Source organism: Platalea leucorodia, assembly GCF_965183815.1.
Source record: "Platalea leucorodia genome assembly, chromosome: 3".
Taxonomy (NCBI): Eukaryota; Metazoa; Chordata; class Aves; order Pelecaniformes; family Threskiornithidae; genus Platalea; species Platalea leucorodia.
In genome coordinates this window covers 96,098,312-96,114,374 of record NC_138825.1, presented here as the reverse complement: position 1 = coordinate 96,114,374, position 16,063 = coordinate 96,098,312, and the positions used below count along the sequence as shown (strand labels likewise).

Sequence of the window (16,063 nt, the reverse complement as noted above, 5' to 3'; positions counted from 1 at the left end):
CCTGAACCCAAGCCATGTTACAACCTAACCAAAATGCTAAATTCATATCAGAAAAATGATTAAAACAATAGTCATTGATTAAATTTCTCATTTTTTCACCTAAAAAATAAAGAAAATTACTACAAAAATCACTTTGGTAACTTTTTGTGTGTAAAAAATCTCATAGCTTTGTCCTTGTCCATAGAAATTGTTAGAATTGTATATAATTTTATGAAAAGCAGAGGGATTTGTGTGCTAATTATAAAGCATTCTGTCTTGTGACTGAATAAGAAGCACATTTTTTTAAAAGCATTGAATAGCCTTAGAATTGCTTCTTATAGGACTAGCAGAGACAAGCATTTTGCAAAGGTTTCATGCTTGGCCTCTGGAAACAAAAAAAAAGAGCTTGGACAGAAGCTTGCTACAAAAGCAGTTTCAAGAAATAGCATACCATTTACTGCATTCTCGGAAGATAGCACCAGAGTCTTCCTGATTTGCAGACATCCCCTTGATTGTGACCAATATCAAAACTTTTGGAAGACTAGAGGTATACTGAGATAACTGAAATTTTAAGCAGTCATCTGTTCAAGACTGAAGGTTGCATCATGCCACTGATTTTAAAGCAGAAAAACCCATTTGCTTCAAAAAGGACTTAGGTTTAAAAATCAAAGGTGTAATAGAGGCTTCAGTATGTCATTTTATACGGATTTTTAATGGAAGAAAGTGAACATGAATCCACAATTATTTACTCAAATTGTTCAGTGAGGTATATTCACATCATTTCTGCATTTTTATTCTGAGAATACGCAAGGGATCCAGTTTTTTGAACATGAATGCCTTTGGGAAAGGAATTCCAGAATTGTGTGTAGGGCTGTTCACAGAAACTAAATGTAAGCATTTTTTCCTGAACATCCATGCAAGAAGACTTTATGCATGACTTCCTTTCAAAAAAATAGAAATAATATAATGTGCTACCTCTCAACAATAAAAAAAAATGCTATTCAAATGTACAGTATTAATAAATCACATCTGACAATTTTGAACATAGCGGTATATACTATATGCAGTAATGAGGTCTAGCACATGCAAGAGTTTAGCACACTGGTAGGACAAAAGCAAGGAGCAGATCTGTGCAGTAGATGATCAAACCAAAGTTCCCATCCCACCCCTCAGGTTAAAATTTGGTAAGCAAAGTTCTTCTCTTTGCCAGGGAACTTCTCTCAAATGCTAGATGACTCCTCTGCTGAAGAAAAGATAAGAAATTAGGGGGTTGTTGGTTTTTTTTTTAATCAGAATTCCCTTACTGGTTGAGTTCCTTAAACAATTACCTAGCCTTCATTCTAGAGTGATAAGTATAAATATCAAAGATAAATCCTTTGCTATTATATAAAAAGAGTTGTCTATGTTCCTTTAGCATCCTGAGGGCAGTGTTGTTTCTAAAATGTTGAAGGGCAGTAGTTCTCATAAAGTTGTAAATGATGCTAAGCGATCAAAGTGTTTCCCTCTGACAGGCGTTATGTGACTGCAGCATTGTAGGTGTCTTTATTTTCTATTCATTGCACATTTTCACAGCTGCTTTACTCCATGAACTTTTAAATATTTATTTTGGTATGGTACTTTTTTCTTTGATTTATAAGAGCAGACGATAATGAGCTTCAGCAATAAAAAATGTCTCATTAATACTTATGTCTATATTCATGTTTGTTTGTTGTCTTGAATACAGGTGAATCTGGTGTTGAAGAGTGGGCCCAGTGGAGTACGTGTTCAGTTACTTGTGGTCAAGGGTCGCAGGTGCGAACCAGAACTTGTGTATCACCTTACGGGACACACTGCAGCGGCCCTTTAAGAGAATCAAGGGTTTGCAATAACACTGCCCTCTGTCCAGGTAGTGTTAGCAGCCAATAAATAAAATTGTGGATGTTTTTGAACTGTATAATGATAAGAATTTGAAACTATATATTTTTATTATTATTATTATTTTAACATTAATTTCATAAGGGCATTTCAGTTAGAGCAGAGAAGTGTAATTCCATTCAGCTGTGAAATTTCATCATGTAGATATTGTTATTTTTACTTCCAGAACAGTCAAGAGATGGAACAAGAGTCCCTTTTTTCTGACAGTTTCAGATTTTTTAAAAAAGTCTATATTTTCTAATTTTCACTCATAAAAGAGAAGGTATAGCGTAAGTACAAAATACAAACTAGGGAAGAAATCCAGATCACAAATACATTAAGAAGCAGAGACTGATTAACAGGATGGGTTAAGTTAACATATATTATTCGCCACTGCAATTGTATCGCCATTTAGAGTACTGTCTTCTAGGCAATGGGCCAGACAATGTTCTCGGCACAGAAATGCCTTCATGGACTTTCCTTTACATTGTTCTGGCAAGAAAGGGCAACAGCCACCCATCAAAAGAAGAAAGATCAGACAAAAAGTAACTCTCTTACATCTGACACAAGGTAAAGGTCATCAGTATCTTGCATCACAGTTTTCCTACTCCTTTTGTCTCAGAGATCTGGACGTAGTTGTAGTTCCGCAGTAGTTATACACTAAGGAGAAGAGACAGGCATGTTCGAGTTAGTTGCTGAAAGGGCACATCTCATTTCTTTAGAGTCTACCTGTGGATCTGATTAATCTGGGATGGGAAGCAAATCACCCTGTGACTACATTCATTTTCCTTTGCTGTGTCTGAAACAGAAAAAATTATATGCCTACCTTCTGTGGTGGTGCATCCCCCCCTAGCTTCCTCTCGACCACCTTACGACCACAGGGTCCCCTGCTGCGACACCTTCAGATGCACAAATTCCTCAGCTCTTTGTAACATTTGATCCCAAGAGGGTGGTGAGCCATCTTCAGCTTCTGGGGCAGCTCACTCCTCTTTTGAAGTAAACTAGACTGTCATACGCAGAGAATCCCCTGGACTTTATCTCAATGAGTAATAAGACATAGAATCAGATTCTCATGTTGTTACTATGTGTTGAAAAGTATCCAATGGGAAGTGCATATGTGATCCCATCAGAGTCTGTGTGTCAGAATCATAAGCATTTAGGGAACATCTATAATGGAAAGCAACTTAAAAGATTCTATCTAGATAAACCATCACTGTAATAAGAACTGCTGTCAGCACCTAATGCTTTACTACTGTGCTTTAGGTATGCAATTCACATGAGATTTTCTAATATTTCAGAGTAGAAACCCCCTGGCAGGGCTGAATTCGATCACTTGAAGTGTTTCCATCCAAAAATGGCAGCTATTTCTAAAAAGGTTAGGCTAGCTTACATTCTGCCAGAGGTAGGATACATTGTAAAAGAACTCTCAACTTGAGAGTATAAAAATAAGAATTGAAAAAGGGAACTATAAAAGAAAGGAACAAACCTTCCAAACAATCAAATATAAAGATTCCTTTGAAACTGCATGAAGGATGAACATGAAAACACACAGTCCAGCACTCACAATGAGATGTGGTTCTACCTGCTTTCTTGCTCATTTTGTATTACCTAAGAAGAGGCAAGGCGTTTAAATCACCTAATTTTACAGAGTTTTATCTTCATTCTCTCCAGTGAGGAATGAGAACTTTTCATATCAAAACAACAACAAAAAAATCCTTGTGATGAAAAAGCCAAGGTAATTAATTTGCTGTCAAAGTAAACTGGAAAGAAGTTAATTCCTAAAAATCACATTGTCTAGCAGACTTCTAAACAATGCTCACACAAAAAGACTGTTCCATATTTTTCAAGTCACAAAGGAGCTCTTTCCTTACACATGAACTCCCACTGTAGGGTATGGCTTTTGGTTCCAGATACCCAGTATGAGCAATGGCTACCAATTCTCACTGGCTAATAGTGATACTGCCAAGATATTTTCCTTTTCAGATCACCACAGCTGATTCTGATAATCTTTATATATCTTGAGTTACCTTTCCTAAATAATTAGTCTTCTGGGCTTAATCTTTCATGTTGTTTCACATAATTACAACAACCTTATTAATTTGTTTTGGTCTCTGTCTGGTGACAGGGTCACTACTGTGTGGCAGTGCGCAAGATTAGCGATTTAGAAATGTGCTTTTCCTAGCCACAGCTCCATTAATTTTTTAAACATTCCTTTAATTGTTAGCTTAAATATCCTCTGTCCTCATCATACTATGTATCCTAACTCAGAAAGCTGCATAGTTCAGGATTACCCCTGGTGCATGCATAACAAAATGCATGGTTTGTACACTAGTATAATTAAAACACAAGTTTAACAAAACAATCCAAACATACGCACGCATAGCTGGCATCTGGCCTGCATACCCAGAGCTGTACCATTCATTCCATACAGCTTTTGGACTCTGTTAACACACCAAGTTGTTACATTTTAGAGCATAAACTAGAAGCAATAAACACACAAAAATAACAGTGGGCTATCCTTGTAATCTACAAAAAATATCTACTGGGGCATATTCATTATATATTTGCATGATTAGTCAAAGGGAGGGGGATGCATTTTGAGAGCTAAATAATGTTTCCTAATCAAAAAGTTGCCCCTTCAAAAAAAAAGAAGTATGCAGAATGGCCTACTGGACTGTACTTCAAGCATCTATCCACAAGCTTCAAGAGAACCTGTTAAACTTGAAAATATTAATGCAAGGCTTCCAGAGTATATTAATCTGTTGCCTTTGTATACTCCCTTTCGTGTCCAAGATACTCACTGGGTTGTTAGGGAATGCCTCTCTCTGTGATCTCACTGTCCTGAAAAATTTTGAGAATGGGATTCACCAACTTGATAATTTTATATATATATATATATATATATATATATATGCGTGTGTATATATATATATGTATTAGTATTGAAATAAACCCTTGAATTTCAAAATAGTACTCCTGATAATTCAAGTAAAGTCATGAAGGAACCATTATTTACATAATTTTTGGTTTATTTATATTTGTTCTGGACCAATACTATTTCAGGAGCAGGAGTCCATTAGGTAATTCAGTCTGTCTTGGAATCAAGAGCCTTCTAGAAAAGTGCAGCATAGTAGGCAACAAAACATAGCTCAGGCAACCACTGTTGTCACTGGTTCTTTTGTGAGCAAGGACATCTCAGGATCCAGTACTGCAGTGCCACTAACTCCTTTCAGCTTAGTGGATCATTTCTAACAGAGCTAAAACTTCAAGGAGAAAGAACATGTAATTTCCATGCCTGCAGATCATCTCAGTTAGTTCTATTTATCCTTCTCCAGTGCCTTCAACAACTTTTACCACAAAATTTAGCTGAAGCTCAGCATTTTCAGGCTTATGGGTAAAGCAAGACATGGCAGGAGCAGGAATACCCTAAACCATTTCAAACATTTGTATGCTCAAAAGCTCTTTTTTGGCTAGTGTGATATGCTAAGACTGCTTTACTTATCTCCCTTTTTTTCTCAGGGCTCATTTCAATGAAGTTTAGCCATATTGCTGAAATGTTACACATTTTGATATATTCTGTGCCTGCATGGTACACTAAAAAAATCATTACAGAGAAATTAGTCCTATCTTTTTAAATCCTGTAGCTTTATTGTCAGTACTGTATGCTCTGGAATTTCAGGCCTTCACTTGAGAGGAAGAAAATAAAAGTAAGGAAAACTTAGGTTTATAATCAGAAAAAGACATGGCAGAAGTAGAATAGCTGTATGGCTTAAACATGAAGGTTAGAGGGCAGGTGTCAGAAAGTTTGCTGAGTTTATGTATTATGAACTTAAGAAAGATTTATGACTGGACAATTGCAGCTATATTAAAGGAAACTATAACACTTAAGTGAGTTTAAATTTGTGCATAGAAACCCTCTAATTTAATTTAAAAAATTCCTTTAATGTAGCTTCTGCTAAGATGCAGTTATTCAGCCATATTAAACTATGATACCACTTACAATGAAATGTCAGTGGCCATAATAGCTTTCCAATATCTGTTCAGTTTAAAGCTGAACAAATCAAAAGCATTTAAACCCCAATAAAAATCTCCCAAAATATGCTTGTAGGATGAAGGCCAGCATGGCCTCACGCCTTCTCCCACTTCACAGCAGTTGCGTATTGTGAACACTGTGGGTGTTCACTTCAACATGATTAGCTTCCCAGAGTGGCAGAGAGAAAGGAAAGATGGTCTGCAGTAATCCAAACTTGTTGTGTTAGCAATGTTTTTGACAGATAAGTTGGCAATAATCTGAATATTTTTGTCCCAAATAATGAATCTTGCATCTGAAACTGTGTTATAGAAAACAGTAACTCCTCTGTGGGCCAGCTCTCCATCTGGTGTGATTTGGCATAGCTCATCTGGCTATAATTCATCAGATGTTATAGGGGGTTTTGTATTTAGAAAATTCTATTAAAGAAAGAAAATGTAAATGAAATATCAGAAAAAATTATTCAAATGTAAGAAATTTTAAATTAAGATGTTCTTTTAAAGCTGATCTGGATAATACTGGACACTTCTGTGATGCATTGAACAGACTGATTCTCCTTGATATTTTGTTTGTTGACATTGGTTGTTTTCTTAGTGTTATGCCTTTTCCATCCTTGACTTTATTAGTTATCTATTAGTTTCAGTCATACAAGTGTATAAATACAAGAAGGTACTGTGAAATTTTTAGTTAATGAGCTAAAATTTGTCACAGAAGATGATTTTGGACATAGCTTACTTTAAACCACAAACAGATAGAGGCTGCTGTAAGTTTGAGTCTACCCAAAGTGAAATATTTTGGTTTGGCTTATGTTCAGATTCAAAATCGGAAAAGAATTCTGTGTTGCTGCTAATATGCAGTCACTCTTGCCAGAAGAGATATACAACCTTTTGGCTGAAGACAGTATCTTTAAAGAGCCCCTCAGCACATGTTTTTGTCATTTTTAAATGAAGACAAATAACTTATAATAGCTTGAAAGCAGCAAATCAAAACTCCAAATGAAACATTAGACTTAAACTCATATGTACCCTGAAAAACCTCAGCCTGTGACTACGTAGTGTCTAGAGCTTTCTAATTTATTATTTTTTTACAGAATAATCTTTTTCTAGTTTCAATTAATTTTGATTTGCTATGATTTGTACTTTTGGAAGTTCTTGTTATTGCACTTGAGCATCTTCATCAACCATTGTGGAACCAGGAGATGAAAGTATATCACTGTTATTACTGACTACTGTGTGGAATCTGATCTGAGAAATTGGTTTCTCAATTTTTTTCATATGATACAAAATTTGGAGTCTTAGAGATACATCTGGATTCAGAATCTAATACATTGCCAATGAGAAAAAAGTCTTCAGATCATATGGCTGGATCAGACTAGCTGTCTAGGGACAGTACCTGTTAAGAAAACATGAAACATAAGGGATTATATGCAGACATATTCATCAATTTATTAGTTTTAGAAGAGTTAGGTTTTCTGGTTTTGACCAAAATGTCACAGTTAATCAAGGTTTCTAAAATTACTAGACTAAAATCTGTCACTGTAACATTAATTTGGAATGTTCCTGAGGGTTTTTTTTTGCTAACATAATGCAGATTGATGTGATATTTAGAATAAGATAATTTTAATAAAGCTAGCCATGTAAAATGTGGAAAAATTAAAGTGCTTTTTGACCATTTGTATGTGACCAACTAAAAACCTTTCATCAATTGAGCTGTTATCTAGTGGGTTAAAATCTTTCTGGAATAAAGCTTGACATTTTCTGTCAGGTACGATTTCTCAGAAGTTAGCTAACAAACTTTTTACTTCAACATAGGATCTGAAATGGCAATTTTCCTTACTTTTAATGAAATGCAATAGCACACACTTACATGCAGAATTCCCCTTGATCTTACTGATGATTTTGTGATAATATGCCAGGGAGTTGAACCTCCTTCCACACCGTAGGCAAACGATTTTCACCTCAGGAAATGTTATTCTGATCCCTACAAGAAAAGGGTTTTATTTGTAGAAACTGGGCAGGTGATACATGCCTTCAGGGCAAAGAAAACCTGTACATGAGAAGTTCTTTTACAGTGATGAAAAAAAGTGAGGACAAAAGAGAAAATCTATTTCTCCTGTAATGTTGTGAACCATTACCAATGATACACTGAGATGTTGTACACTATTTCACCCCCCAGACACCCTTCAAACAGACAGAGTTGCAGAAACAGACAGTTATATGATACCGAGTGCGATGCTCAGTCTGGGTACTAAGTCTCTGCATTTTTCTTGAATGCCTAGCATTACTACAGTCCTCATTACTACATTCCTGTTCTTACACAGCCTAATTTAAACCTGTGCAACTGCTTTTATTTAAGCAGAAGAAAAATAACTAAAGTTTGTTTTGCAGTATTTTTTCAATTTATAAGGAACTGTTTTACCAATGCACATATGGAATTGTCTTATGTACATGCTTAACTATAATATGAGAACTTTCTGAAAATTTAACTCCAATTGCTTCTGAAAAGGGAATGCATATGGTATATAAGCTCATATGGATATTGTATATTAGTTTCTTCTACAGTGGAAAAAATTTAAGGTAGAGAAAGATGCATTTTCTATGATTCTTTATATGAATTTTATGAAATAGTTTTATATAAAAATATTGGTATCTGTTTGTAATTTATTGTGTACTCTGAAGGTGTTTGAAGTATGTTGAGTGAACACTTTTTTAAGATGGAGTGATGCATGTATTAATGTGTATGTTAAATCAATCAATATGTTCATGTAAGGAAATAGCGCAAATCTCTTTTGCTTATGTGGTCTTGGAATTTTTGAGGTAGATAATCAAGCACATGTGCTGCCATGTTTCCACCAGAATTTAAACAAGTAAAACAATTGTAAGAATGTAGCCCTAATTTATGATGGTGACACAGTAAGAAGTTATTGCATTTATTTCTATATTTTCAAAAGAAAGCTTTATTTTGATTGCTTCAAGTTTTTAGAGTTGCCTTGAGACATAAAGTATATGCCTGATTTTCAAAAAGACTAGTCTCCTGAAAATCAGGGCTATTATTAAACATATCTCAGGTCAGGCACCAAAGATATCATAACCAAATTTTAAAAAGGAAAGCCATCTTAACAGAATGAAAGAAAAGAAAATGTTGTACTGAGGTTAGTTTAAAAATTAGAGAAAATGGTTCAAAGTTAAATATATTTTACAGAAAATATACTATTAAAATTGGAATTAACTAAATTTTATAAAGGCTTTATTTGCCAATGCTAAAGATTACCTATGTACTGATTTCCTTGAAGTTGGCAAAATAATTCCCATTTAAAACATTGATCTTGTTTATTTTGAAATCCTTCTGTAACTTGTGTGTCTGTTTCTGGTTAAAATCTGTTTGGTTTGTTGCAGTACATGGCGTTTGGGAGGAATGGTCACCTTGGAGTTTGTGTTCATTCACATGTGGTCGAGGCCAAAGAACTAGGACAAGGTCATGTATACCTCCCCAGTATGGGGGAAGATCATGTGATGGACCTGAAACACAACATAAACCTTGCAATATTGCACTCTGCCCTGGTGAGCTCATATAGCAACTCTCTGCTTTGTTACAGTGCATTCAATGTGGGTTGTTTGTGATTTCTTTTATTGCTCTTTGCACACAGAAAAAAGAATGTTATGCAAAGTGAGTAGGCATGGTAATATTGTTCATAATTCTGACTGTAGTGATTAAAGGGTGTAATTAGGATATTAACTCTGTTTGAGATACTACACAAGCAGACAATTCTTAGTTTCTTCAAGATACTCTCTCTGTAGGGCACGGTATGTGGTGCAGGAAATCTTGATTCAGGTTGGGTGTTGGAGAATCAAAAGGCAAACAACTTTCTGAGTGTGGCTTAAAGGGAGACATTCAGAGGTGACACAGTTTGTGTCCACCATATCTGTTTGAATTATGTTTGCTTAGAGGTTCACTGTAGTTATTTATTCATCATACAACAAACGTTATTTGGGAAACCATAAAATTTTAGTTGTTATTAATTTATGCAAAATGGGTATTATTTACATATGTGCACAGAGAAAGGCTGACACAAGCTAGGGCATTATTTGAATCCCAGTTAAGCCCCTGTGGTAAGAATTTTAAGTGCCTCATTTCTGGGAGTTGCTAAACCACTTTCAAAAAACCACCCCTAACCAAGTAAACAATGCGTGGGCTTCATGTTAAACATTCCATCCATGGAAATTGAAACTGACTCAAAAAATCACCTATTTTTTCAAAATTTATTTTAAAATTTTTGTCCATAGGTTATGATTAATTTTGACCAAAATGTTCAATATGTGTTTGTGCATATATATATGTGTATGTATATATGTATATACATATGTATGTATATATGTGTGTGTATATATGTATATAATACCTAAGTATTACAATGAGTTCAATAACCATAAAGGAGATTACGTATATATAAAATAATGATTTATGGTTATTGAACTCATTGTAATACTTAGGTATTAAAAAGGTGTCAGGTAGCTGTAATCTGAGAAATTTCTTTCATGAGTTCTGTCTCACAGTGTGAAGGTTGCCCTTGAAGTGGGTGTGTTGAATATCCACAGTTCACAACACTGCTGCAAATAGATTCTCCGTGACTGGAGCTCTTCCTGAAAAGGGTTGATGGACGTTTCATTAGCAAATGGTTGTTTGATCATTTGAAAACAGAGATGGAGGAAAAACTGGAACTTAGTGCCTCACAGAACTAAAATTAAATTTCTTAAGATTTTTATTAAACCTGAACTTCGCTTTTTTTCTGGTCAGCAAAGTATACGTGAACTTTAGGACAAAATTTGTGGAAAAGTTTTAGTCTTGAATGCAGCTGCAAAAATTTTAAATTAATCCAGTTTTTGGCCAAGTTGGCAGCTGTGCAATTTTACATGTGCCTACACAAAAGTAATTAACATGATATATGAGTATGAAGCAAAGTTGACAACAACAGAAATGCCAAATAAAAATAGCAGAGAAGAAATTAATACATTCAGTTCACTTCAGTATTGCAAAGAAACACAAAAGATATTACACCTAATCTGTCAAAATAAGCAGTTATTTGAGAATTCTGGATTTTGAACAGTCATTTGTACCTAAATGACTTTCACCAGAAGAGCTTATATACTGGTTGCATTTAAAAGCAACAGTTTAAATCTTTGCTGCATGCTAAGATTTGCTGTAATTTAAATGCTCAATTCTATAAGGGAATCTTCATGTTGAATTCTTTAGTCTTTTAACGGTATTTCTGAAATAGAAAACTCACACGCTATTTGCTCCTAAAGATAAAGAAGGGAGATGTATAAAATATATATGAGAAGCCACAGAATGAGTTTTCTCCAAAGACACTATAATAATTGACTCGATCTTTCCTACCCTAAATAATACCATATAGCAATGAATAAAACTGAAGAGGGTGCATTGAAATGTAATTTCCATAATGTTTTCCTCTTCGCATAAAGCTTTTATGATTAATGGGTGCAACTAGCTTCCATGTTTGGAAAGACTTCCATTTTCTGCTGAATAAATTATCAGGGTGCAGCTTCATAGCTTGAGAAGCATCTGCATTGAGCAGTCGTTCACAGCCAGGCATTATGTAGAATATTTAATACAGAACTGTAGGAAAAAGCCTCAAAAACTCTCTTCCTTTAATTCACTGGTTGCTGAGATCCTGGGCATTAGAGACACAGATAGTATCATTGAACTGTTAGAAATGTTCTATGGTTACTGACAGACAACAGTAAAACAGTTCACCTCCGTATTTCACTGAACAGTGGTGCACCCATACAGACACAGTATGTTAAATCACTGACTTAAAGATTCTGCTTCCTATTTTAATTATTAACACCATCAACTTAGGAAGCTGCTATTCCAACCTTTCTTTAAGAGAATCCTGAGATCAGGGGTTGGCAAGTGCGCCAAGTGAAGTTACTCGTTTTCAGCAGTGGTGCTTTTATGGCAATAGTAGTTATAAAACAGGTTTTCAAGGATAAGTATTAATCAAAATTGGATTACAACCTACATTTTGAGTTTATATTGGGTAACTGCAGGTGCAATGAGGAACTGATGAATGCTGAAGTCTGTATGAACACAGGATTCTGAATTAGCAGAACCGGTAATAACACATTTCATAATGCTTACCCATTTTCAAAAATACTGTCTAGTCATCTTATCTATTATAGACCATGTAATTTTTCACTTGTATAGGAACTTAATTGGTTTATATTTTTTATTATTTTGTTTTTTAATATTTTCATTTACCTCAAGAAGCTTTCTGATATACAAAAATAAAAATAACAGTCCTAAACTTTTAGTCATGGGAATATTCATCCAAACTCAAATGTATGGGCTAATACAAAATACTAAATACAGAACTGGTCACCATATCTATATCATTTAAATATTCAACTTGACAAATTCAGAAAGAAGATTATGCAATATGCAGACACAGAAGTAGACCTGAGGAGGAAGGCAGGCCATTTCTATCCTCCTACATTTTATCTCAAAAATATGTTGAAGAACTGGGATCATTTACTTTACAGGGAGGATGAATGATAAAAGCATATTCAGCATTAGAAGTACAGAGAACAGAGACTATATGTGAGGCAAAGTGGTAACTCCTGTTTTCCTTTTCCTATTCAACTAAAGACACCTCATTTCCCTGTCAGGACCAATAATCTTAGAAGCTGACACATCTGAGCGATCGCTGCAGCTGTAATAAATCACTTTGAAGGGCTCAGGGTTTACATGATACAAGATTGGTGCCCACTTCTGCCTAAAAAGACCAGACCAGTCTTTTTAATAAGGCCTTGTTTTTAATAAGGCCTTTCAAACTGTATCGTGTGTGAGCAAAATCATAATTTATCCTTTATCAGTGTACAATTAGAGGAGATGAAACGTTCTTTACTTGAAGAAAAAGGAAAACAGTTTACATTTTTTTGAAGTAGCTCTTAATGGCGGTTTCTGTATTTGATTGCTGTAAGAAGGGAAGCGTCTTCAGGCTAGGCCCAGTCCAAAGGGCTGCACTCAGGCCTAAGTTGAAACCCCCTAACCTAGAAGGAAGCCATGAGGCCCTGTCTGGCTTAGGTGGTAACTCTGCTGTGTCCATCTCTTTTGTGCCTGCCGCGGCAGTCGACGGACAGTGGCAGGAGTGGAGCTCGTGGAGCCAGTGCTCGGTGACCTGCTCCAACGGCACCCAGCAGCGGAGCCGGCAGTGCACGGCGGCAGCCCACGGCGGCTCCGAGTGCAGAGGGCCCTGGGCCGAGAGCCGGGAGTGCTATAACCCCGAGTGCACCGGTGAGTACCGACTGGCGCAGGGAGCTGCAGCTCTGCCTCTCCTGCTCAGGAGAGACTCAGGGGCCGGTCTTGCCCGTAGCTCTGAGCTGGGAACTGGGGGTGTGCCGGCGGGCTCCCAGGCTGCTGCAGGCCTCAGCGGGCTGTAAAGGCGCAGAGCAGCCGCCTCCAGAGCGAGGCCTGGGGCCTCGCTCTTTTTTATTTGATGAGCCACCTGGAGATAAAAAGCTAAAGAATATGTCCGGAAAGACTGCATGACGGGCTGCATGTCAGCTTTTCAGTTTTATCACCATTTAAAGGACATTCAGCAGTTTTAGAAAGGTATGTTTGAGGCCTAAAAAACTCGATAAAGTCTCGCGAACCTAGAAAGTGAACAAGTATGACTTGATTCCCTTTTACTCTGAGACTACTTCATGATCCTCCGGCAGCCTTCCAGGGTGGGTAAATTACATTTATACCTACTTCTAAGCCTCATTTGCACTGCCAGAGCATGTAAAAATCAAGCTCCTAAAATAATCACATGCAAAAACGTTTTTATATAGTTTTTTTAAAGGGTAGTTTTGCATGTTGTAAATGTGTATCATTACCATACAACAGCACTATACAATTATATAGAAATAAATATAGAAAAGGGGCAATGTCTGTTTTGCAGTCTACGTGTAAGTTAAAGTGCACCAGTTCTTTTTATTTTATCTCAAGATGCAAGTCATTTAGACAACAATCTCATATTTAGGAGCCAAGTAGACACTTCCCCGCCTTCCATGTGCCTACATCTACTACTTCTATCACTGTTATTTATATCTGGGGGGTTTTCCTTTCTTCCCAAAGTAAAGAATAACCCATACATCCTCCTTTAGGACTGTCATTATGTCACCACTGTAACTATATTTTTCCAAACAGCAAATGGCCAGTGGAATCAGTGGGGCCACTGGAGTGGCTGTTCCAAATCCTGTGACGGTGGCTGGGAGAGACGGATAAGGATCTGTCAAGGTGCTGCTGTGACTGGGCAACAGTGTGAAGGAACTGGAGAGGAAGTTAGAAGGTGCAGTGAACAGAGGTGTCCTGGTGAGATGCAAATACAATCATTGTTATTATCTGCTCTACAGTATGGCTTGCTTACTTTAATGGTCATCTTTAGGAGAGACAAGATCGATGTCCATAGAGCAATAACCATAGAGAGACATATCTGGCCTTGCTTTAGACAAGTTACTGCTATTTTTCTCAGTAGAGTTGTGTTTATGTAGCTAGGTGTAAACTAGCCCTGTTGGATATATGAGCAACACATCATGTTTTAAATAAATCAAAATACCATTGTATAGAAAGTTATCAGAAAAATATTTCATTGCCTAGGTATGCGTACATTATTTGGAGAGGCTATGATTTGCTGCAGAAATTCTCTCTGAATGCACTGTTTCTCAGAATATCAGGGCTGATCTTGTAAATCATGGAATTCCTTTTATCCAGTGTACAAGAGATATCTTTGTAATACATTTGGGGTAAATTTCAGTACAATAAAGATAAGGGAAAAAGTGAACCTTACTGTACTGTATAGGACGAATGAATACATGAACAATATTTTATGAAAAGAAATTTAAAATGGAAAAGACACTTCTTTCTCTTTTTAATATAATGCTTAAATTTTTTTGCAGCACTTTTTACTTTGTCCTCCCAACAAAGTTAAGTCTTTCCCACTGAAAGCTAATAAGAGTGTACTTTTGAGCTTCTTCAAAAGTGATGAGTAAACAAGAACAGCTGGTGAATCTGATCATCTTTATCTGTAAATACATATTGTCCTAAAGTAAAAGAATGCATTTTTGGATAGGTGTAAGATAGCAAAATAAGGTGTAAGTAGTGTAGGGTGTCTTAGGCATTCACTTGGGAAATTATGTGTTCTGAACTGCAAGCAAGGAAGCAGCAAAAATCAATCTAGCAATCTCTTTGACTTCTGGACATTTCGATGGCTATGTTCTGTGCTAGTCAGAGAACAGACTTAAATGGCAGGGATGCTTTGGGTCAGGAAATGGAAAATATATTAGATGTGAATTTTATGTTATCAAGCCTACATTTTCATAGGCAGCATGTTTATCCCTTGACAGCCATCAAAGAACAGTTTTCAAGGTATTTGCAGTACAGTACAACAATGAATCTCATTGCATTCAAAGAACAACAAAAGGACTATTTGTAGTTATAAAATTATAATACTATGTTGGAGAAGTTAACCAAATTTAACTTACTTCTCAAATGATCCTTTTAATTTTAATAAAACATTCATTATTTGAAAAGCAGTACAAAACAGTATTTGTATTGGATTCCTAAACAAATTGTAATTTCCATAGTTAATGCAGACTTCCTCTATAAAAGCACAGCACTAAGAGAAGGTTAATGTGAATCTTCTCAATAAACAGACATTCAGATCAACCAGCTTCTGCTTATAAAACCATTCTTGAAATAATTTGCATTTGTATATTTAAAAGCAAAACCGTGCTGCTGCAGTCCAATTTTCAAAGGTTGCCACCTGCTGTTAATAAAATATTTTACAGATGTATTTACAACGCAAATGCACACAGAGCTTTATTTGCCATTTGGTAAATTTATTTATTTACTTGATTAATTCCAGATTAGAATCAGTATGCTTCTAGAAACCGTAACCTAAAGCCCCTTTTAACAAGCTATACTTGTGCAGAAGATTATACATTAATTTATCTATTTAATTTCTCTATTTCTAGACAGACATTTACTAAAGCATATCATATGTAAATGTAGACAAGTGGATAATTTACCAAAATTTTATAAAATGCTATACAGATTTTCATTTTATAAGCACCAAGCAAAATTTAAAAGTACTATACA

General features: G+C 35.8%; 1 protein-coding gene across 1 annotated transcript in view; it reads left to right on the top strand.

The window, feature by feature from the left end:
* ADGRB3 (adhesion G protein-coupled receptor B3) overlaps nt 1-16,063 on the top strand; it is a gene marked incomplete at both ends in the record, with an annotated part of 462,480 nt that overhangs the window by 183,750 nt on the left and 262,667 nt on the right. The window contains 4 exons of the mRNA XM_082307720.1: nt 1,703-1,864; nt 9,298-9,462; nt 13,052-13,216; nt 14,114-14,278. Of these exons, the coding sequence (XP_082163846.1) occupies nt 1,703-1,864; nt 9,298-9,462; nt 13,052-13,216; nt 14,114-14,278 (657 nt within the window). The remainder of the gene's footprint in view (nt 1-1,702; nt 1,865-9,297; nt 9,463-13,051; nt 13,217-14,113; nt 14,279-16,063) is intronic.